General features: G+C 44.5%; 1 protein-coding gene across 8 annotated transcripts in view; it reads right to left on the bottom strand.

Annotated features, from left to right (window-relative positions):
* Positions 1-24,851, bottom strand: part of HIVEP2 (HIVEP zinc finger 2) — a 163,214-nt gene that overhangs the window by 4,625 nt on the left and 133,738 nt on the right. For all 8 annotated transcript variants that reach the window (XM_086631204.1, XM_086631202.1, XM_086631207.1 and 5 more), the window contains 6 exons: positions 22,113-22,157; positions 15,199-20,825; positions 14,309-14,463; positions 8,782-8,957; positions 5,870-5,971; positions 4,135-5,045 (listed from right to left, as the gene is read on the bottom strand). In XM_086631204.1, the coding sequence (XP_086487330.1) occupies positions 4,135-5,045; positions 5,870-5,971; positions 8,782-8,957; positions 14,309-14,463; positions 15,199-20,616 (6,762 nt within the window). In that variant the 5' untranslated portion in view covers positions 20,617-20,825; positions 22,113-22,157. The remainder of the gene's footprint in view (positions 1-4,134; positions 5,046-5,869; positions 5,972-8,781; positions 8,958-14,308; positions 14,464-15,198; positions 20,826-22,112; positions 22,158-24,851) is intronic.

Below are 24,851 nucleotides of genomic sequence, written 5' to 3'. Positions count from 1 at the left end.
GATTATAAATCCATGTGGACTTCAGTTTCAGGATCAGCTCAATTTGCAGTCCTACTGAGAAGGCACCATAGCTGCCCACTGTACACCAGTGGACCTATTCACAGTTTACCTGGACTTTAGAAGTTTTATGCTGGCTCTCTGTACAGGAATGCATTTCACTCAAGATGATAAAGCACTGAGTGCCTGGGAAGGGATTTAATATCCATATATCTGGGATGATCAAAGGACCTTACGTCCTATTGACTTTCAAGTGGATATAGAAGTGCCTAACTGCCTTCAGCCTTTTTGAATGTCTCGGGACAGGCTTCAGACTTCAAAATGAATGAGAGGTGCAACAAAACAGCAACACAAGCAAAATCCACTACCTCCTAGAAGCTAAAACGGTTGCTAGAGACGAGTCTGTTCTGCCCACAGCAAGATATATTCACAGTCTCATTGCGTCTAGCCCTGGGGCTGGAAGAAGAGGCAAAAGCCCTGGTGCACACTAGGAAGTAGCAGGGTGCACTAGGAAAGAGGACAAGCAGGAACAGAGCGAAACTGTTGGTGCTGGATCCCATGCTCACAATGTAAGTGTCATAGATTCATAGATTTCTAGGTTGGAAAAGACCTTAGAGACCATCGAGTCCAACCGTCCCTAATCCCCATTAAACCATATCCCCAAGTAGATCATCCATCCTATTCTTAAACACATCCAGGGATGGGGACTCAACCACCTCCCTGGGCAGCCTATTCCAGTGGCTGACAACCCTTTCAGAGAAGAAATACTTCCTAACATCCAACCTGAATCTCCCCTGACTAAGCTTATACCCATTTCCTCTTGTTCTATCACCCAACACTAATGTAACACCCTCCCCTACCTCCCCACCATCTTTTCTCAAGTATTCGTAGGCTGTTGTGGGGTTGGAGGGGAAGGTTGCTTCGGACTAACCCTGGGTGGTCTCTTCTCGTTCACTCACGGTTTAGGCGTACCTGCCGCACTCCTGGTGCACATTCTGTGGTTTAATTTCATCTGGAAACAATCCAGGTCACTTACTGCGAGACCGCTCTGCAACATGAGTCAAAGCACCTTAAGTGTGATGACAGAGACATACGCCTGATCCAAGCTAAAATGCTGAGAGAGATGCACTCAGGGTGCACAAAAGCAGCCCTCCCATCTCTCCTCTTTCTCTTGGGACTGACCAAAAATGACTGGGGAGAAGAATCAGCCCTTCAATAATGGCACCAGTCTCCTCAGAAAGGACAGAAACCTCTGGTGTTGACAGAAGATCCCAAATGTACTTAGAGAGAAATGAGGATCTGCCTTTAATTTTAAAGACGGGCACTTAACTTGCCAAAGCCAAACGTGCTCCAGCATCAACCAGAACTTTATGCTACTATGGAGAGAGTATCCTGTTGCAAGAGTGTGTTCTGTTACTAACTGCCAAAGAATAAGAAGTATATTTTTCTGTATTTTTGTACAATCTACAAAAATAATTTCTTTCCCCATGCTCTTTTCCACTTCCTAAAGAAATAACTGCAATTGCTTTCTATGTGATGCTTTCAATGCCAGAGCACTTTACAAGCTCTTTGCACAGGACCACCAAAGTGCATGAGCTTTCAAGGGGAAGCACCATGAAGGGGAACTAGACCAGCACTGGCCAAAGAGACTAGAGCAAATACACCGATTTCCGGGGAGAAGAAAGAAAACTGGCCTCTTCTTGGAACTGCAGGCAGCAGAAGCACAAACCCACTCTTATTCCTGCAAGGACTGGGAACTCATTGCGGCTCTGAAAGAGGATGCAGGATTGTAAGCCGGCATCTGCATCACTGATGCAGTTGCTAATCATGTTCTGATTTGCTGGATTTCACTCCTCTGAAAGTGAAAAACAGCCTTTATTCCTTTTTCTTCTCTGACAGCTTTCATTTATAGCAAGCTCAGGTGTTATTTGTCTTCCCACACACTGAGTATAATAACTTGTGTTTCACCTAAACCCAACTACTGTTTGGCTGAAGTTAGTCTTCCAGAAAGGCATCAAGAGCTGAGGAATCCATCTTTCTTTCCTTGCAGTGGTTTGTTGAGATGGACAATCATCCTCACTTGCCATTTCCTTTTTTAAATTCACCTGGGCTTCCCTTCCAGTGATGCCTGTGTTCAGGTTCCAGTGACTGTACTGGGGTCTGGGCTTCTCTCTCAAAACATTCAACGTGCCACTGAGTTACCGATGCCTTCTGTAGGACAAACGATCTTTTACATTGGGTTTTTTCACTGCCACATGCCTGATCCTACCTCAAAAATAAGGTAAGTGTTAAAAGCCCATCTGGCACAGTGGACTTTCCAAAAGAAAGGAGCTAAGGGTGCTAACAGAGTCCTTACAATGTGCTAAACGCCTTGCTGGAAAGTGTGCATAACACACAAGGCAAACATTACAGCAAGAACTGTCAGATGGCCAAGGGTGACCGTCACATACCCTTTTGCCAGCATCATCACACATCCAAAAATCTCTACTACAGGGTGCCAGTGGAAGTGTCTCAGGCAGGGACTTGGGCTCCCTGCACAATGTCAGCTGTAGCGTCTCATATAACCCCTTTCATCTGATACTAAGACATCATGGCTGTTAAACTGGTGGCTCTTTATCCTCTTTTTGTGCTTCCCTGCTTTGTCAGTAGGACAGCTGGTTGGATTTGTATCCTCTCTCGGCTACGCAGCCACCACCTCTATGAGTGCAGCAGGGTTTCAACATGCCCTTCCTCACGGACTGCTCAGCCAGCCACCCTGCTCCATGGGGTGGGGGTGAAGACGTGGGAGCAGTACCTGCGTTGCTCTCTCCTACACACATGGCCATCACGTTGCAGCTTCCCCTTCTCCCCCTGAAAAGCTGGGAAGCCACTTTAGGATCTGCCAGGCTGGGGGCATCTCGGCTCTGTTTGATCCATCCCTGCTCCAGCCACCTTTGCCCAGCTGCATCCCTCACTCCATTCCCGGGTGCAGGCTCCATAGAGAAATTCACCCCAGAGCTCTGGAAACACTGGTTTTATGAGCTCAGGGTTCAGTTCTTTTCCTCTACAGAGAAGAACTACAAAGATTACACATAAAGCTGAGAAGACTGGCAACAGAGAAGCGGGGAGGAGAGCCTGGCCGGTCGGAGAGCGGGAAGGCAGGAGCCCTGAGGCAGTGGGAGCCTGTGCCAGCTTGCCCGGGTTGAACCCATCCATAGGGGCTGACGAGGCAGGCGGTGAGATGGCAGCAGCAACATCAAAGGTGGCGAGGGAAGCACACTAGATAAATAAATAAATGCACAGAGAGTGAGGCCATTCCTTAACGCTAAAGACTAAACTTATTTGTGGAGAGAGGGCTTTGTGAATGCTAGGACCTGTCAGAAGTGCCAAGTCAGCAGTTTCCGAGAGCTGATTTACGGAAAGGGAACAGCACAGATGGCAGCTGTGCAGGTTTTGCATATTTCTGTTTCCACCCAGATGGTTGTGCCCGTCGAAACGGCCCGTCGTGATGGCGCTTTCTGCAGGGCAGACAGCTGCCTGCGCCCGTCACACGATAACATCTTCTAAACTCCAGTCAAAGATCTTGATTTCGACGAGCACCCTGCTTTTCCGAGAGGTTCCATTTATTTTAGTGTTTCTATTGCGTTAAACAATACGTCGGTGATGGGCACCGTACTGCAGTATCAGGGCCTTAAACCCCGATCTGGGCTCGATCTCATCTGACAGTCTGAGAGGTGAAAGGTTTTGCAGTGCTGAAACAAGCCCCACATGCCCCATGAGCCTCCTGGTCCATTTTAAAATAAAGACAGGGCCAGTTAATGTAAGCCAGCTGTCCTGGTTTCAGCTGGGACAGAGTTGGCCCTTTACATCAACCCATCACACCAGCCTAACTTCATGGGAGTCAATGGAGCTACTCAAGCTTAGACCAAGGAAAGATTTCACCCTTAGGCTGACTCTATGACATCTAACTGCATCAACATCTCGACTTGGTCCCCATACTATTCCAATTTTCTTGCATTCATTCTGGACTTCCCGCTGAGGCTCAAAGCTTACACCGCCTTCTTCTACAAAGCTGCAAAGTTTTTTAAAATACTGTGCACAGATTAGGTAAGAGCACTGGTTTGGACAACAGGAGTGAAAATACTCTTTCATACTTACTGAATGCCCCACCGGAATAGATTCGGACTGTAAATATTGACCCATGGACAACGCTGGATTATGGTACAAGCCCCTCCGGGGCGACGCCGCTCTAACGGAGGCCATGTATCTCCTCTCCCGCCTAGGTGACAGATCTCTTCGAACAGACGCATCTTTCCCGGGTGACATCGGTCTCCTTGGCGATAGGTGACGTCTTGGTGACACGTCCCGTCTTGGCGACAGCTCCCTCCTCAGCACAGCCTCCTTCCGTGGGGAAAGGTGCCTCATGGGTGACATATCTCTTCGGGGTGACAGATGCCTCTTGGGTGACAAATCCCCTTTTGGCATTAAATACCTCTTTGGTGAGTTATCTCTATAGGGCGAAGAATCGTAGCCGGGTGACGACTGTCGACTGGAAGGTGAGAGGTCTCTGGGAGAAGAACTGGGGTCTAACGAAAGCACGTAATCCTCATCCATGCAGCTCGGGATGTCTAACCTGTCTTTATCGGGCTCTGAATCGATACTCTTGCTCTGGAAAAACCTCTGATATTCTGTCATCTGTGAGTCTTCACAGGAGTCGCTGGGTGTTATAAGCTGAGTGACCTGAATGCTAGGTAAGGTGACCAAGTAACTGATGAGGGACGAGTGTCCCACGGAAAGGGAGCCCTCAGGGGAAGCCCCCTGCGATGCCCCAGCCGAGTTCACTGACAGGGAGGAGAACCGAGGGGGCTGCGGGCTGGTGCTTCTTGATCTGGTTTTTGGTGTCGAGTCTCCCTGAGTATCATCAAAATCATCCTCATCCTCATCGTCATCATCGTTGTCGTCACCATCCTCGCCATCTGACTCCTCCGCATCAGAAAACTGGTGCTCTGCTGACAGGCCCGCCAGGTTGCTGCTCTTCTCTGCCTCCTGCTGCATGTCCTCCATGTTTTCTGAAACAGCCACGGCAAGTCAAAACGGTGAGCACACACCACACCTCTCGCGCCTTCCACCACGTTCATTCCCCACCCAGTACACCCATGGGCATCACCAGGTGCTCTTCATCTGGCATGGCTGCATAAAGCCATTCTTCAGAGTCTCAAACTATAATTTTTCATAATAATATCTTAAAACCCTGTATTTGAAGCATAAAAAGCAAATTCACCCTACCCCACCTTGCAACTTCGCTAAATGTTGCCATCCCCGACATCCAAACTGAAAAGACTGGGAACATTGCATGAGACAGATAACAACAGATTATGCTTTTTTTTCTAGCTCCTCCTCATAGAATCATAGAATAGTTTGGGTTGGAAGGGACCTCAAAGATTATCTAGTTCCAACCCCCCTGCCATGGGCAGGGACACCCTCCACTACACCAGGTTGCCCAAAGCCTCATCCAACCTGGCCTTGAACACTGCCAGGGATGGGGCAGCCACAACTTCTCTGGGCAACCTGTTCCAGTGCCTCACCACCCTCAGAGTGAAAAATTTCTTCCTTATATCCAATCTAAATCTGCCCTCTTTCACTTCAAAGCCATTGCCCCTTGTCTCATCACTATATACCCTTGTAAAAATGTATCTTAATAAAAAATGTAACTCAGACAAATGGATCGGATTTATTTTTTACACTTTCTGTTTATTAAAAAGATGCCTCTTAATTAAAAAATACCCCAAATACTCTTCATATATTTTCCCATGCCAGCCACTGCACTAAAGTGCAATGAGACATTTGCATACTCTGGAGGCCATTCCAACAAAATTCAGTTATTCTGACATACCTGCTTCTTCAGTTTCAGCATCATCTACAGATGTCATCGATACTCCAAGCTCCAGGCATTTTTTCATGTGTGCTTTAGACTTCATATGTTTTGTCAGGTTTCCTACGGATCAGAGATTAATCTAATTAATGGACAACAGCAAAGATCGCTCTCCAAGTCAGATTTTGGTGTATCTTAACTTCGTTATCCTGCAGATGGGGGTTTTTAGTTTAAAAAAACCCACAACAGACAGGGCTGACTCATCCAGCCTGTTGCCCTCAGAGCCTGTTTTAATAAAAGTGGGTTTTTACAGCCTCCAAAAACACCCCAACATTTCAAATAAACTTAAACTCAAGGCCTGAGAGGTATATAAGCATCTCTCCAATTTTCCACATGACAGTTAGGCACCCCAACAAGCTAAAAAACTCACTTTTGGATGTTATCTATCCCTGGGCTCAGTGTTCGTGGTATGTACAGACTGCCCGGACATCGAAGCAGGACCAGTGCACACCAGCTGTTCAGGGCTCACACTCCCAGTTTCACAGTGGTACTTTGAGGCTAAGGGCTCTCCAGGGCTCTCCCACTTACTTTGCATGTAGGCTCCAAACGTTCAGTGTGTTTGAAGCATTTTGAAGCAAGAGTGCCCCACAAAAAAGACATTCATGGAACACTCCTCTATGCAAGTTTACTGTCTAGCTGCAATCTCTGAAGTGAGAGGAGCTGTACTTACAGCATTCACCTGGGATGGAGGAAATCCAGGTTCAGCTCCCTGCTTTGGAGTACGGATCTGAACCAGGCACAGCAGGGATTTGAAATCAGATCTCCTATTCCCCTGAGGGAGCAACCTAACACTAGACTATTGACCTTCTGGAGTTCCTGTCTTGGTCTGTTTTTTCACAGATAAGAAAACTGGGTTGAGACTGGTCCCAAGAGACATTTCATGGCAAAGAACCCTGAGCACAAAGCACAAGCTGGAGAAAGAAGAATATCACTCTGATCCATTAGCCACTTCAGTCACAAATGCAACACCCAACGAGGAAAGCACGGCACAAATGAACCCAACCCACTACGAAGACACGGTGCTTCTTAGCTCAAGGAAAGCACTCTGCGAATGTACCTACGCTGCTTTTGGAACCCCACCAGCATCTCCAGATGGTGCCTGTGGCACATGCAACCTGGGGGCAGGAACACTGCTCCACTCTGTTGGATAGCGGAGGTGTGTTTAGAAGCTCACAAGCCAGGCTTCTCTCCTCTCACTTTCAGTCTTAGCTAGTTCAAGCAATTCCTTTCTCAGTAAGAGTTTCCTATCGTGCCTGTGCACTGCAGGAAATGTCTAACTTGGACACTGACGCCTCTGGACGGCTAAATGAAAACCTGAGTACATCTGAAGGTCTATCCTCTACTGTTCTCAGCAAAATAGCGACAAGTTTTGAGGCTGACAACTGCTCACAAGCAGTAATGCACCAGTTAAACACTTCTTGTACTTCGAAGGCTAACTTAGTCTCTTCCTACTCATGCCCTTCTTGTGCAATAGCATACCACCTCCTCCCTGCTTCTTCTTCTCTGCCAGAAATGCCAGCCTCAGCAAGCAATTTCGCATTTCTTTCCATGCCATCTCTTCTGCCTGGAATGTCCTCTCTGAACACAGCTGCAAAACCACAACCCTCCTTCAAGTGCCTCCTCAAGACCCATTCCTCCAACAATGCCAAACGTAAACAATGATCTGAGAGCAACTCACCAGATGGTCCATTGGGACTATGAATGAGCAGCTCCTTGTCTTTGTCTCTACACCCCCATGAAAGTTCTCATCTTAAATTAGGCTGATGGGTCTAGTACCACCCATCAGCTATTCCCATCTTTGGCAGAGGAAGAAGTGCTGGAGTCATGGAAACTATTACAATTCACAATCCTCAAAACAGCCATGAAGCTGCACTGGGATCTTGGGAGAAATTTCCTTCAGCTTCCTCTCTCCCCCTCCAAGTAAGTTCACCGCACTGGGACCAGAATCCATTTCCCTTGTCTGTCAAAGGGAAGCTAAGCAACTGAGAAAATAAGGCTCATTTGGGCTGTGCTACAAAGAAATGCTGTCAAAGAAAAGGATTTTTTTTTTCTTTTAAGGAGATAGTTGCAACGCAAATCCGAATTCCGAAGAATATCATTATCTGTGGCCTCAGGGTGACAAATGGAAGCTTTCTTCTGTGCTGACAAATACATGTGAACACAAGCTATCAGATCTCTATTCATAATTAATGCCACAGTGGATGGAGTGGCCCATCTGGGAGACGTACATTATTTATAAGCTTGAAACTGACCCACTGCGAAGCCCACGAAGGCATGTTTTCCTCAGCAGCTGATGCTCTGCTTCTACATTATGTCACGACAAGTGTACTCTCCTGGTAGCATTTAAGCGTTGCTGCAATTAAAATTTGCACCACGTAACAATTTTGGCAGAAAGTATTATTTGTAAGGGAGGTTCTTACGCTACTACATTTTCTCTGCAGACAGATGGACCAGCCAAGAGCCTATAGCTCTTAATGAAGCTATTCAAGGAGTCCTGGAGTCTCACAAAATCCCTGGATCAATTAAATGGAAGAGAAAAACCTCTCTCATGAAGTCCTGTACACACAAACACTAATCCTATGCTGAGGAAAACTCTCTCCTTGATTGCAAAGGGTGCTTGGATCCCAGATGGCAAAATAGAATCATAGAATCATAGAATCATAGAATGGTTAGGGCTGGAAGGGACCTTCAAAGGTCATCTAGTCCAACCCCCCTGCAAGGAACAGGGATATCTCCAACTAGATCAGGTTGCTCAGGGCCTTGTCCAACCTGGCCTTGAACGTCTCCAGGGATGGAGCATCCACCACCTCTCTGGGCAATAGCTCAAGATTTTTTTGGGAAGTGGCAAGAGTTCAGCAAAAAGGGCCAAGTACCTTTAGTTTTGAAGGCAAAATTGCACAACTTGCAGACATAAGGCCGGACATCAGTATGAGTGCGGATATGTTTTTTGAGCATGCTTGGCTTTTTGCAGCGAATTCCACATTCTTCACAAATGTACTTTCCTCGGCCACGACCTCTGACATAGACATAATCCTCATTTGATTTATACCTGTTGGAAGAGAGCAAGTGTTTAAATCATGCAGGCTCTAGGTCACATACAGGCACAAACATCACCTCTATCCGTCTGATCCTCATCCTGTGTATATCTCGTCACAACAAATCCAGAGAAGTCCATAGGAACTGCTGAATTTTCAGGCTGGAACTCACAGAATATTTGTCTTTCAGGGAGTACACTGGTCCCACTGTGTTTTAACATTATGAGACCAAAGGGCTGCAGTATGAGAACAGTATGAACACCTTGTCAGGAAACAGATGAACTTCCATTTCTATAGACATAGCCCAACTCCAAATATGAGCCTGCAGGATGGATTTATTTCAGCTAACTGTAGTCTTGCACAACACAGGCATCTACTGCCACTGAAAATCTGCATTTATCCCTTGGGATCAGGTAAATCACATCCTGGAAATGCTCGTTTCTCCCCATTAATCATAGAATCATAGAATCATAGAAGGGTTAGAGTTGGAAGGGACCTCAAAGATCATCCAGTTCCAACCCCCCTGCCATGGGCAGGGACACCCTCCACTACACCAGGTTGCCCAAAGCCTCATCCAACCTGGCCTTGAACACTTCCAGGGATGGGGCATCTACAACTTCTCTGGGCAACCTGTCCCTGTGCCTCACCATCCTCTGAGTGAAAAATTTCTTCCTTAGATCCAATCTAAATCTCCCCTCTTTCAGTTTAAATCCATTGCCCCTTGTCCTATCACTACATGCCCTTGGAAAAGGTCCCTCTCCAGCTTTCCTGTAGGCGAACATAAAGGAAGCATAAAGGGAATGCATAAGACTAGCAAGGATGTACGCATTTATACTACAGATGCCTGAAATTCCCGAAGATGGATCCCCCCCCAAGGGACACCGAGTTGAGTTCACTCAGGTACGTGTCGCTTTAGAAATAAAATAGGAAACTTCCAACCTGTGTACTTAGCAGAAAGCTGTTAAAGGAATTTTCCTTAGCACAGGCGTAAGCGTTCCGTGCTATTTTTGCTGATTACGTGGTGTGTAGTTAGACAATAAATAACACATGTAAATCTACGTAAAGAGGCACGTTGCCTTTACGATCATGATAAATTGTTAATACAGAAATCTAAAAGGACCCAGGGGATCTGCTCAGGCTGTTCTGAGGTTTGAAGGGTGCTGGGCATTCCCTAGAGGGAGAACTTCATCCTCACTCATGCAAAGTCAAATCCAGAAATTGCGAGAACTGAGAAATAATACTTTTTCTGCCCTCTGTCCTCCATTGCCCTCTCCCCAAGCAGCACAAAATACTTTCAGTCACCCTGCAGATGCACAGCCCACAAAATACTGTTGGTACCAACAGTCAGCATTTTAAATAAATAAGGGACCGTGTGAAAGATTCTCTTTATGTGATGACAAGTCTAAGAGAAGCAAGTGGCAATTTTTGGGTTACAGAGAGAAATATTTTTCAAGTGTGCTTTTCTTAGATGAACACTTCTTCCATATGTTCAGCTATATCACAGGCAATATAAATACTAAAGCTAATATCTTAGAAATACATAAAGCACTGTCCTGTTCTCATGTCCATCTTGTTATCTATTAAAAACATCAGCTCCTCTTTCAAATGTGGATGCCCAAATTCAGTTTTTTTCTTCTCCTGTCCAATAAAGTTTTCCCTCTCCCTTTTCTTTCATTGTCCTTGGCACCATGGGCAAAACTGGCATAGTCTGATGTCATTTAATATTTAGCCATCTCTTTAGCTGGTTTTTTTTTTTAACATTTCTAGGATTCTGCTTTTCTGTCTGCCCCATTTCCCAGGTTCTCCTTCATACACACATGCCAACAACTCCTAGTCATCTTTCTATCCACTGCTCCATCAACTACCTCCAGGCTTTCTCCCACAGACAGAAAAAACGTCCATTACTGTTTGAAAGACTGCCATTTTATCTTCTTTTCATCTCTCCTTACAGCCTGATTTTGCTGGGATGCAGTCTACCATACCACTCCTGATTGATACCGGGAAGATAAACACTGTGTTATAACGTGCTTTTCTATTGCTCCATCTCTGCTGTTCCTCTGCCTGACCTCATTCCATTGGCTTCTGTCACCTGTCAGATCCCATTGGGCACAAAGACAGCTAGACAAGATCCATCTCTTCATCATTAATATGGCTGGTTCTTGGCCATAACTGACCTTAAGTCCCTAAGCATGCTTCACCGTAACACCAACGGTAAGAGAAATGACACATACAAATCTGACATTTAAAGAATGTCTGGTCCAAAAACTGAAACACCAGAAGACCGGGTCTATGGTGATTATCTTTCTAGCCCCTAGGAACATTAGATCTTACTATTAACTCATGCTTCTCTCAAAGCTTTCAGCAATTTCCCCTTCCCACTACACAACTTTCATGTAAGGACTACGGTCACTGCTGCTCCGAGCTTGACTTGAATGGGACTCTAGAGTTAAAAAGCATTAACGAGCTTCAGAGTCCTGCAATTTCCATCCAAGATGTTATTGTATTGGGGATTTTCAATTAGAGTCTATTACTGACAGATATAAAAGAGCAAACACAAGCCAACTGTGAACTCTTGCTGCCAGCTGATAATGTCACGAAGCCAGATGTCAGGTGAGCAGGCATGTTTGCCCTGTCCCTCCTTTCTTTTCACTTGACACCATCAGCAATTAACTGTACTGCAGCAAGTACTGAACTTCAAATTGCCGCATTTCTTTCAGGAATACTGCTTCATATCCCATCGGTTTTGCAGTCACAGATGATGGAAGGCAGATTTTGCGATTCAGATCATTTTATTCGAATCAAGCCACCTGCCAGAGCTAATAATATGGTTGTTAAAAATCCCCTCTGCTGCGATGCTTACAAACCGCTCTTGATGAGCTTTGGTGCAGCGAGGTGGTGATGTGCTGTGACATCTACTTTTCAACTCAACTCTGCTCGTTCTCTTCCTTCAGCTTCTCACTCATCCCCAGCCCCGTCTATTTGCCTTCTGCCCACCCGCCACAGGAGTGCTCCCCTCCCCTGGCACAGGGCAGCTGCACAATTGCCCTTCCCGGCCTCTCCGACAGGTTCTCCCACAAACCCAACGCCCCGACAATCCCAGATTCTGAGTTGCCTTTTTCACGCTTACAAAACAAAAGCGCCCAAGAAGCCCAAGCAAATCCACCCCCCAAGACAAACGAAAAACAAACTGGAAACTCCCTGCTGAAACAAGACTTGACCACGCACGCTTGTGTGCCCAGGGGAGGAAAAGTGAAACGAATGACAGACATTTGCTGCATAGTTCAGTGCGCTCCTGAGATGGTACGAAGATGAGCTTGATGAGAGCAGAGCACAACAGAGAAGGACAGAACAGCTCTACAAACTGAGCAAGTGAAGAGCAAGCAAGCATGGAAAACCACTCACGTTAAAAACTAGCTTTCGGAAGTCAGAAACAAAAACCTGAAGAGGAGGACAACTTCAATAGTCAGGACAGAAAACAATGAAAAGACATGGTTATAATATCTAAAGAATATTAGATCCATTAAAAAAAAAAAAGCCAAAGTATTGAAAAGAATGAATCTACTCTTCCACAAATAATTCCTGTGAAATGTACTATGAAATAATGATGTATAAGGAGAGAGTGGACCCATTAACACTACATCATCTCATTCATTGTGGCTTTGCAGAGGTTATATGCTCCTACTGAGGAAGTCCCAGTCTATTGCACAGATTATTTGTCTCCTCCACTCCGGAAATTAATGTGCACATCAAGGTTTCATGCGTTTTGTTTTTCTCAAAGCATATCTAACCATAGCCAAGTATTACTAGGACACGTTTCTAGGTGACGTGTGAATTACACGACTTTACACAAACAGTTTCATAAACCTTACTGGTGTACAGGGAAACTTCAGATGGTGCAAGTACATACAGAATTCCTTAAAGAAGGTACTAGATGGTAGAGGCATTTTATACAGGGTTCTGTTGCAGCCCACACTGATCTGAAGTCTCCTTTAAGTTGCTTGTCTTAACACACTTCTACTCTTCTGATCTCTCAACACGCAGCTTACATCAGTGCAGACTATCTTCAGCTGGGTGATCCAAATTCAGAAATGGTCCATGGCGGGAAGCAGGCAAATTTTATACTTCAAAGTGGGTGTGAGTTGAAGCAACAGCCCTTTAAATTTCTTGTAAACTTAGGCTCACTCCTTGATTTGGGTCACTTTTGCGTAGCCAGCCTACTGGCTTGGGTACTAGGATAATGTACAACTACAGAGAACAGCCAGGATGAGGGGGTCTGGGCCAGCATGCCTATAACCATCTCCAAAATAATATCTTAGTCTTTCAGGCAAGATGCAGGCTATACTCCATCAGTGTTGCAGACTACAGAGAAATGCCAATTTTCATTTCATGGAGACTATTCAGATGGAGCCAAAACACATAATGTTAATGAAAGACAACTGAGATTTTAAAGGGTACAAACTGGTGGAAGAAGGAAATGGATGTACAAGTTTCGCATCTCCATCCTGACCTATTTGGTTACCCCATGAAACAGTGCTGTGAGACCATCTGAGTTTGGTAAGACAGAAAATCCCAGCTTGTTCAGCCACCTGACTATTCACTACTAACAACTGGCGAACTAATTGCATCACGTCAGAATTCTGTAAAAGAAAACAAACAATATCTTCCATTTTAGAGTATACTGCAGAGGCAAGCGAGTGTCCATTTAATTTGCTTTTTATAACAAGTTTCATAAGCCTCAAAACATGTTAATGGGCTTTCAGGTCTCCTTTTTCCCTCTCTTCGTTATTTGTTTCTGTTATCGCTTGAGTGATAGATGGCCATGCTAAAATTAAACATTATTCTATCAACCATACATGACAGATCTATGGATTAGACTTAGATACCATAGATTTCATTGTCATCTTACATTTTGTCTCCAAAATCCAACTTCAGTGAATAATAAAAAATTACAAGAATAAGAGCGAGCACGCCATTCGAGTCAGTGGAGGTACACAGAGTCTGAAAATGGAAAGATATCCTCACGGAAGCCATTAAATACAAATAAATGGTATAGAAAATATTAGAATGTTAACCGTTTATCCGTTTCTTTATGCCCTAAGGAATGAAAGTAACAATTTCGAGTAAGTGCTCTCACACAGATAGAAGATATAATTGTCCTAATAGCAAAGTAGAGCCAAGAGTAAGTATACAGGTACCCTGCAGTTTGTTTTAAGACTGACATATACACAAAAAAAGAAGAGGCTTGGGAGCTACAAGACATGGCAGGAACACAGGAGACTGCTCACATCCTAATTCATTCATATTCATTTTCAAATCTCTTTAAAATGACAGGCTGAGCTTGAAATTTCCAGTTGCATTTTCTTACCCTCCTTCAAAGATTTTAATTCGTATCGGCTCAGTTTGTTTGGATGTAATGTCTTTATCTCCATGAATGTCTCCTTTTACTCTTTCTTTTATAATATTCCCCACTACTTTCTTTTCAAGCTTGCTGCCAAACAAGAAGAATGGCTCGTGTTTCATCTGTAGAACAAAGTCAAGGAAGGGTGTTACTGCTGGAGCACACAATAAACGCACACTTCATTTCAAGTACTTTTAACATTCCAGGTCAAAGCCAAACTCTCATTTTGGTGCAACTCTGTGAGATGAATTCATCTGTCCCATTTAATTTGATGGAGAATAAGAGAGGGGGCAGCATGGACAAATTTTTACGAGCGTCTTGACAGAAAAGACAGCCCCGTATCTTTCCTCCGAAAAAAATCATGGAAAATAAAGATGGAAAAACCTTAGAAGGTAATTTATTGCCATTACAGAATTCTCCCTGGCACCGTTATCTAATGCTTAGTCTGTAAGGAAGAGTCAGTATGTAAAAGACATTAAATGGATCTGAAGATCCTTACTCAATTTTAACTTAATCTTTACTTACGAATGCACGTGGATATTTCTCTGATACTGTTTGAATCAGGACATGGGAAAAACAAAGGACAAAATAAAAGGAGATAATTTATCAGGCTCTGGTGTACAGGAAGGGAGGGCTTTGGAAGCCCCACTTTTCACATTGGATTTTGAAAATGGAGACAGAGACAGCAGAAGTAGCAGAGCTTGCAGAAGGGTAAATTGAGGCTCAAAAGTTGTCATGGGAAGATGTCAATGGGGAATCGTTCTTTAAAAAAAATCACTAATTTTTGTTTCATAGTTTACTAACATTTTCTCAAATAAAGATAAACAAATTTAATTTTATTAAAACCTCTTATTTACCTGAGCAAACTGCTTCCATGCACTTGATGATGTCAGTTTACCAGCTCCAGGTCTATGCATAGCAGCCAGAGTGTAGATTTCCGTGGTGTTTTTTTGCTTGGACCTTAAAAGTGCTAAAGTGGTCTTTGTACTTAGCCCAGATGGGTTTGGGTTACACGAACTTATACACCACGAAGCATAAACAGAAGATTTGAGGGTCGGTTGCTGAATGTAATTGGGTTTCGTATAGTTTAAGAAACACCAGCTCACAGTAGTAGTAGTGCGCAGACTTGGGAACTGAAGGATCTGCTGAAAATCTGCTACGTCTGTCAGAAGAATGGTTGAGCCCGTGACTTTCCCACTGGCATTGGATGACATCTGGACTAACATCCCAAGGGGCAATTTTTGATGTTTCAGTTGGTCTTCTGGCTGATTATCTCCTGGTGGCAATGACGACCTCTGTGGACTCATGCTCATATCCGAGGCTGTTTCATCTACATCCAGTTCTTCTGGTGAGTCTCTTCCTTCAGAAGGGCCACTGGACTTCTGCCCTGGTGACGTGGAATCAAAACTGGAAAGTTTCTCCCTGCTCGGTGGGAATGCATCAGCTGTTGGCATGCTGACAGGTGGGAGATCTTGAGATGATGAGGACGGCAGTGGTGAAGAGGATGACACGGGTGGCAGACTTTCTTTTGGCTCGGTAGCACAGCTCTGCCTTACTAGTTGAGGCTTCTGCACTCTTGGAAAATCTTTCTTGATATCTGAGTTAGTTAACTCAACTGCACTTAACTCCTCAACTATCTGCCCATACATTTTTTCTTCTTTGACTCGTTTCTGCTGCTTGGTCTCCATGAAGAGCTCCAAGCTGCTGGCAGGGGAAAGCATTCGTTTGCTTCCTCCCAAGGTAGAAGCCATGTCAGAAGTGGAAGGCAAACACAGGGGAATCGGTGGCTCCAGTCCAAGCGGTAGCGTCTGTGGCACTTTCCACAAAGGGCATTTTTCCAGCCCTCCATGCTGACCCAACATCTGAGCTATGTTAAATCCAATTCCTTGCATGGTTGCATTAGTTGCCAATGTTCTTTGAGAAACAGTCTCATCAACTTTACAAATTACAATCGCCGGACTGTTGCTCTGTCCAAGGATCTGGGAAATGCTTGTGTACATGACACTACCGTAAGATGGCACATGGGTTTGAATCCTGACGGGAACAACTGTTCCTGGCAAAGACTGTACAGATCCATCACTTGGGGAGTCAAAATCTGCCTGAAGATGCTGCTCAGAGGAGGTATCTGTTGGTTTAATGCTATGGTCTGACTGGTACTTCGCAAGAGTATTTTTTGAATACTGCCCAGATGCTCCTGAGTAATGCTGGTATGCTTGCTCCTTACCGTGCACATAATCAGCTGGTTTCTTTCCAGTAAGCTCCGGCGCATGTTCCAGGTGATAACTTGGAGGAATATCTGTTTGGAAAGGCTGTTTGACATAAGATTTCTGCAGCTGTTGTACAAAATGATGCTGGAAGTGCAGAGGTTCTGTGCATGACTGCCACAAGACAGGCTGCTGAGATGGTGGTAAGTGAACCATGCAGACAGCTGGATAGGGGAACTGAAACTGAAAGGTGCTATGAATAGGGGGAAATGCGACTTTTTCCTGATGTGCAAATAGCTGCTGCTGCTCTGATGGATGCTTGGTAGGAATATAAGGTGCTTGTTGGATCAAGGGAGTCCTTAACATCTCTGGGCTGTCTGCAAGAAGAGCCTGTTGCTGGGCAAGGTGGGATGAGCTATTACTAAGCTGAGCACAAGAGCCAACAGCCTGTTTTCCAGAGTCATCTACCTGAACGGGCTGAAGGACAGAGGAAGGGGAGTGATGCCAGGCAAGCTGGGAGGAGCGGAGACCAGCCTGTGCATGTTCCATCTGCTCCTGCTTTATACTTTGTTCTGCACTCTGATCAGTCTGGGAAATCTCTGGAAAACCACTGAAGGAGGCCTGGCGAACCAAGAAGCATTTCTTCCTTTCTCGGGATGGAGACAGTGCTGTAGTAGGTGTCCCAGCAGAAGAGGCATGAGACAGGTTCCCGTAATCAAAGGATTTACTTCGGATCTCTGGGATTTCAGCAGCATGAGGACAGGGCATCTGTTCAGATGAGCAGCGTCTCATTTCCCTCTGATGGTGATGCCCAGGGACGGAAAGCGAGTAAGCACCAGCTGGAACTGTTAAAAACTCAGACTGTTTTCCAAACTCATCTTGTTTGGGAGGCGTGATGAACTTCATATTCTCTTCTCTTTCAAAGGACATGGAAAAACTCGAACTGTGGGACAAATTGCTTTCTTGGCTAGGGCTGCGAGAGAGACTTGTACCTGTGGACTCAAAGCTGGATTCTCCAGAGGAGTGCTCCATGTCAGCCAGTCGTAAACGCTTCTTTTTGGGTGGTAGCTTTTCGGCTGGAAGTTGAGAAAGAGTTTCACTTCTCTGGGGCCACTGGAATTCTTCGGCGGGTCTCTCCTGCTCTTTACTCTGCACTTCCTTATCTTTCTCAGGCTTGTCGGGCTCCTCTGTGACCCGAATTTCAGGTACCTGTATGTTGTGCTGGCGAACCAACCTGGGCTGCATGTGATACGGCTGAGGCTGCTGGGATGGGGATGGTTTACTGGTGTCGGCGTTTTCCGTTTGTGGAGCTCGGTCTGGGCTCATCGGGGACTCACAAATCTCACTCTCGCACGTTTCAGATGGCGAATAGATCTTTTCCTGCTGGCACGCAACGTGTTCTGCAGATTCAGACCTTTCAAATGAGTTTGGCCTGCTCAAGGAATTTGTGTGCTGAATGACAGAGATGACATTTCCAGGGGGCTTTCTAGCCAGAGATTCCGCACTCTTTTCTTGCTCTGCAGTTAAGGGTGAGTCTTCCAGAGAAGCTGCCGGGCTTCCAGACTGCAAGTAAGGCCTGCAGATCTCAAAACGCTCCGCATGGCAATGGGCAGCATTGTCCAGGCTTTGAAGGGCAAATCCGCTCCTTGGCACTTCCTGGATTTGGGATTTGGGATCCAAGTCCAAAGGCTGAATTCCCCCAGTGGTGCCAGTCGTACTGCTGCAAAGCATGGGACTGTCTTCCTCATCTCCAACGCTCTCCTCTTTCCTGCGCTTTCTGTTTTCGAAAGTCGTTCCAAGCATGGATGGCACTGCCTGAGATGGTCCGAGTGGATCGACAAAGTACTCTCCCCCCTTGTTCACCCCACCTAAGGATGGCGAGTCCCTGTAGTTCTGTTTCTGAGCTTCAAATTCTTCCCACTTTCTGTAGTGCTTTCCGCTGGCATCGTAGTCATAAAAGGTCTTGTCTCCTTTCTTCTCTTTCAGGGATGGTCCTTTGTCACCTGATGTCTGTCTGCTGGAAGCAATAATGGTATTTTTCCCTGGTCTTCCGTGATAGTCCGAATCTGAGTGGCCCTCCTGCACAGAGGGCAGTTCAAAGGCAGCTTGTCTTCTCAGCATCCTTTGGTGGGATATTCCCACTGTCCCGGGGTAAAATACATCATCTGAGCCAGTCATCTTCTCATCAAAGGAATGGCTTCCTCTCAGAGACGGGGGAATACTTAGGCTGTTTGCAGAAGAAGTTGGCATGGAGTTACTCCTGATAAGAGGAGAGGAATCTACTGGGGGCTCTAGAAGGACGGGCACGTCACCCTGCTGACTGACTTGGTACAGGCTGGATTCACTTTTGATGGATGATGTGGTGTTCTGGGATTGTCTAGATTCTGTATTGCTGCCTGGATAAACTTGTGTAGATTTAATAGTGCTCAAACTACTGGAGTCAATGAGTTCATCTTTATTTGGAGTCAGCTGAGAAATATGTTCCTCAAGCATCTTGATATCTAATCTGTTATTTAGAAGAGGTAATGGCTCTGCTTTGCCCTTTCTACCCATCAAACTGTGTTCCTGATTCGTTGTGGCTACTGTTAGTGCTGTCCTTTGATTAATCCTATAGAACTTCCCAAAGATGATTTCTTCGTAAGACTTTGCATTAGTATTTGGTGGGCTAATTTGCTGGTCAGCGCTTTCCGAGCGGGAAAAATAACCAGAGTCGGTGCTTCCTTTACTGTGTGGGCTCAGGAGGTTTAACGACTGCTCAGAATCCTGCCCTTTTTTCTCTGACAGTCTTAGTGCAAGTCGCTGTTTAACTGTGTGAGAGTCATCAGGCTTGGTACTTAAGGATGGGGTTTGCAACATGTCAGAGCCAATATATGGTGAACTCTCACTGGGTAACTGAATTCCACTTTTCGGGATAATCAATATGGGCACTTTCATAGGCCCCACCAAGGACTCTTCCATGGAGGAGTGAAAACTGCTCCTGCTAGCAATGTCCAGGGGGAGCTGCGGGATGGGGCTCAGTTTGTCAGACCCTTCCACTAGGAGTGGGGTCTCCTCATCAGTGTCGGTGCTCTGCTCGCCGTCTGAATGTATTTCAGCTTCCACATCGATGTAACTGGCATCCAGGTCCAATTTAGAGACTGCTGACTCCGTGAAAGGTACCAGTCCTGCTTTAATTGCGTGGGCATGTGACTTCCTGTGCTTGTAAAGGTTGCTCTTCGTCTTGAAGGAGAAACCACAAGGAACACAAGGGTACGGTCGCTCCCCAGTATGAGACCTAATATGCTTCTTAAGTACACTAGGTTTGGCACAAGCCCGATTACAGTAAGGACAAATGTACTTGCCAGGCTTTTTGGGTTTGTGCTCCTTTTTGTGAGCATCTTCTGATGGTTCTAAAGATTTCTGCGAATATTGGCTGAATGCGGGGTTCAAACTTGAAATCTTCTTCCTGGAGAAACCTCCACTATGGCTATGCATATGAAAAGGAAACAAGTCCTCTGAGGCAACTGATTGCAAGTGGCTAGGAAACTGCCACGGAGGGCCTTCCAAGCTCTGATGCGGCTTTATGTTGTGCAAGAAGCCTTGTGGCAATGAATGCTGTGGGAAAGAAAGTGAATGTTGACATGAGTAAGGACTTGGACGATGCTGTGGGTATTGCTTCTCCGTGACTTGCTGTGCAGCTTCATTCGATGATACCAGTTTCCCAGAACTAAAAAGTTGTGCTGATGCTGTGTTTCCTATTTGCTCGTGATCTATTTGTGGTTGCCTCTGTACTTCTTGATTGCCAAAAGTGCTCATCTTAATAACAGCTGAATGTTCTTGCCTCCATCTACTTGGTACTTTAGCAGTTTCTCCAGACCTTGAGGTAGCTTTTTGCCCTATAGCTGTGTCCCCAGAGTCCATTTTGTTACACAAGGTCTTAAGTGCTAGTTCACTTGAAAGCTGTGCAGACACATGGAGTGTGTCCAAAGCTGTGCTTTTCAAAGTTTGGTTGCTCCCATTTTTCCAGGGCTGTTGCAAGTTCACAGATTTTTCTTTCTCTTTGGAACTTTCCACGCAGTAGTCTATAGGCATTAGATTTGTGTCTGTACACTAACAGGAGTATTATACAGTTCTGTTCATGGCAGGAACTTTCCTAAACAGTTTATTATACATTTGCAAAGACGTTATAGCATTTGGACATTTTCCATTGTTATTAAATACTGAGGTGCAGAATGCCCCAGAGATATTTGTGATCTACTAGAGCAAAGTTCTCTTCATCTCTTCCATGGCGACACAGCTATCTGCACAGAAAAATCAAAAAGAAGAAACCCCCCCCACCAATTAATACAGCCATGCTAAATAACACTGATGCAGTCAGTTGCACTTTTATTGAGCCTTACCTGAAAAGTATGGAGGGGCTGAACCAAAGCTAACTACACTTCAGAAAACTTCCTTCTGCGAGCAGACACAGTAAAGTCTGCCTCCAGAGATTGCACACCAAGTACAATCACTGCTCAATAAAAGCCCTAGGAATAGAAAACAGAGATCTCCACTTTCCAAATGAAACAGTAGCTTTGGAAGGCTTTCTGGGGACAGCTCAAAGGCTCGAGTCTCAGAAAGTCCACCACCTACTTTCAAAGCTCTTTCAGCAAATCACTGCTGAAAATAGAGCCCTAACACCGTGGGTGGGAATCACCTTACCCAGTATTACGTCCCTACAGTTCAGACATGCACTTTAATCAACTGGCCTTTACCTAAAGTCAGAGGAAGGTGATCAGTACTTCCAGAGGAGAAATGTCTCCGTAGCCTGATGGGTGCTTCAGTCATAGGGGATGTCTGTGCACATGGCCCTCCACTATGGAGATGCCCGTTTCTCACTGTTGGCTAGGCAGAAATCCCAGGTGACTACCTTGGAGGATACACCGAATTTTAAGATGGCTAAAGTGAGGTACTTCTTACCTTAGATCATCTAACCGGTTTTACAAGAAGGTGTCGATCACCCTTTTAAACTACTTTTAAAGAATCAAAAACAAGACATCAAATAAGCGCTCCAAACAATGCACTGTTGGTACCCTTCCACATCTCCATCTTCGAATCATCATGTGAAATTCTAGTGAGAATGTCTTGCTAGAGGTAAAACATGCACTAGAGAAATGAGCTACGACTGTGTTTATGTGACTTTAGTATTTTAGATTTCAGTGTCAAAACATTTTCATCCAGCTATACATGCGCTTTTTATGCTTAAATGCAATAGATTTCCACAGTTCTATTATAAAGAAGAAAAGCTCAGAGGTACAATTTTCATAGACGAGGACAGCATTTGAATTTGAAAAACAATATAGACTTCCTGCTTCCATATTATCCAAACACAGGATATTTTCTGGATGAAACAGTGAGAATTATGAAGACAGTCATGACTTCACAATAGCAAGGAAAAGGGTAAAAAAAGCAGTATGAGAGATACTATAATATTTTTCATTCCTACTGTAGAAAAACTGAATTTGGCTTGAAGAAACATTAGCAAAGTGCAAGAAAACACATAGGTAATGGGAATATATGATTATTTTTTTTCAGTATAAAAAAATTACCTGCATCTTCTAGGCATCTAATAGGCATGACTATCTTCAAATTTCCTGTAGAAAAAAAAAATAAATACAGGCATAAGAAATTCTGGATATTCAATACAGATGCTGAAGAAAGTTTTCTGTTCTTTACAGTGGAGGCCTGAAAATGTCATTTATCCATCCACTGGAAAAAAATCATGTTGTGTCTCAGTCTGAGTAACTACATTTTGAAGAATATGAGTGTGGGTCACTTTTAAGTACCTAGGTTTCTACGGTGTAGATGAATAACTGTAAGTCTAAACTAATGCAGCCTCACCTTCCTGAACCGGTAAAAAGAAAGCTGCCAATGTCCCTCTTCATTCCTACGCCTTTGTTAAACCTGGATTATCCCTGGATCCCATTGGCAAATCCCCTTCCAGTGCCTCTCTGCAGCTAATTCTTTTAGACTGTGGACCTCTCATTAAATGTTGCAGGGACCAGAACAGAATCCTGACCAGGTACAAGAAAACGTAGTGAAGCGCGAGGACGTTTCCAAATCGGTTCACACCGGTGTGACACTGCTCAAGGACATACAGCTGCCTTCTCAAAGAAGAAACCTACAGACCAAATACATGGTTAAAGGACTTCTGGGACTGTCATGATTTGCCACCTGTCTGACCATCACCAGGCTGCAGGCTCCTCTCTGTATTGCTGAAAAGCGTGGCACAGACAACAGGGGGTCTGAAGATCATCCCACTACCCTAAAGAGCATTTCTCCCATCAAAGGAGGACTTTCTCTTCAATTTTCAACAAATCATAGAATCATAGAATCATAGAATGGTTAGGATTGGAAGGGACCTCAAAGATCATCCAGTTCCAACCCCCCTGCCATGGGCAGGGACACCCTCCACTACACCACGTTGCCCAAAGCCTCATCCAACCTGGCCTTGAACACTTCCAGGGATGGGGCATCTACAAATTCTCTGTGCAACCTGTGCCAGTGCCTCACCACCCTCCCAGTGAAAAATTTCTTCCTTATCTCTAATCTAAATCTGCCCTCTTTCAGTTTAAATCCATTGCCCCTTGCCCTGTCACTACACGCCCTTGTAAAAAGTCCCTCCCAGCTTTCCTGTAGCCCCTTTAGGTACTGGAAGGCTGCAATAAGATCCCCCCGGAGCCTTCTCTTCTCCAGGCTGAACAGCCCCAGCTCTCTCAGCCTATCTCCATAGCAGAGGTGCTCCAGCCCTCGGATCATCTTCGTGGCCTCCTCTGGACCTGCTCCAGCAGCTCCATGTCCTTCTTAAACGTTATGTTGAAAACAGATTTTGGCTTTTGTTTCATTAAAAAGGGTGTTTGTTCAATTGTGATAACAAAAGCAACAATTATGGCTTTTCTTTAGGCTTTTTATTTAGGACAAAATTCAGAGCATCTCTAAAGAGCAGATCTGTAGGAACAGCTGGAGCATTAGCTTCGGAGTGTGGGATGGAGGCTACTATGATCCTCAATTAGAAACTGCCAGAAAAACAGGTAAAGTGCTCATTCTTTCTCCATTGAATAAAACCAAGAGATGATAAAATAGTAAAGCCTATAAAAGAAAAAAAAATCACCAAAAATTTAAAATATTTTTAATTCTTTGTAATCAATAACACTTTCAAAGAAGAAATGGATGCTAGTAAAGCCCCATGACGTAAGTAGAATCACTACTGTGCCACCAGTTATCGATTATTTATTTAATAGTACAAATAATGTATCAGTAGTGAGGACAGCAATAGCTAATGGACTGTTTGTTTAATCAAATACAGATAACATATTTTTAAATTCTAACTATAGAGAAATCCCCTATAGCACAAAATAATAGTAAGCCATCAGATACAAACTGGAATATTTTAGGTCATAATGCCATTCAGCTTTGATGCACTAATGGCTTTTTGAATAACTCTCTTGTCTGATTCTCTACAGGAAAAAAAAAAAAAAGTAATTCGAGTAATTTTAAAAAAAATTTTCCTAATCTGTTTCCTCAAATAAAAAATGTCACTACAAATGGAAAAATAAATCCTCGTGCACGATATGCAATCTATCAGAAGTGGTGACTGCGGAGCAGCTCCACGGTGAAACGGCAGGAAAGTGGCAAACCATTCCTGGCAGCTGAGCTGAACTGGCATCTCAGGTCAGTAACGCTGCCAATATACAAGGAGCACGGATGTAAAGGAAAATGTGTGGCTCTGAGGGCATAAAGTTATTAGCCATCTTCAAAGAAAAACACTTTTCTCCTTATTAGGCAATTTTGCAAACGGCGAGAAGAAATTTCTAGAACATGGGAGTATCCTTCCTGTTCCAGACTGCCTCTACTGAGAGCACCTTTGGAGAAGAAATCTGCCAGTCACGGAAATGTGACAGCAATGGTTTTATTCGAGCAAAAGACAATGCTAACATACTTCCAACAATTTTCTGTTCAGGACTGAGACCTCCGTCACAGAGTTCAAGCCATTCTGCGGTCCTGCTATTTTCAGAGCATTCCATATAATTTTTCAACCTACACTATGAAACAGGTACAGACTAATTACAGGGATTATTGATGGTTTACGTTTGGTCACAATCACTCTCCTGGGGAAAATAAATCCCTTTCCAGAACCAACATAATCATTTCTGGTTTGGTTTGAGCTGCCATCCATCCTGCATCAAAGATGGCTTTAATGTTATTTCTTTCAGTTTCTTTTTTTTTTTTTTTTTCCTCCCCTCTCCCTAATGGGAGACTGGCCTAACTGGAGAAACCTAAGACACTGC

Source organism: Tauraco erythrolophus, chromosome 2, assembly GCF_009769465.1.
Source record: "Tauraco erythrolophus isolate bTauEry1 chromosome 2, bTauEry1.pri, whole genome shotgun sequence".
NCBI lineage: Eukaryota > Metazoa > Chordata > Aves > Musophagiformes > Musophagidae > Tauraco > Tauraco erythrolophus.
The sequence above is the reverse complement of the archived record's forward strand: the minus strand, read 5'-3'. Positions and strand labels throughout refer to the sequence as shown.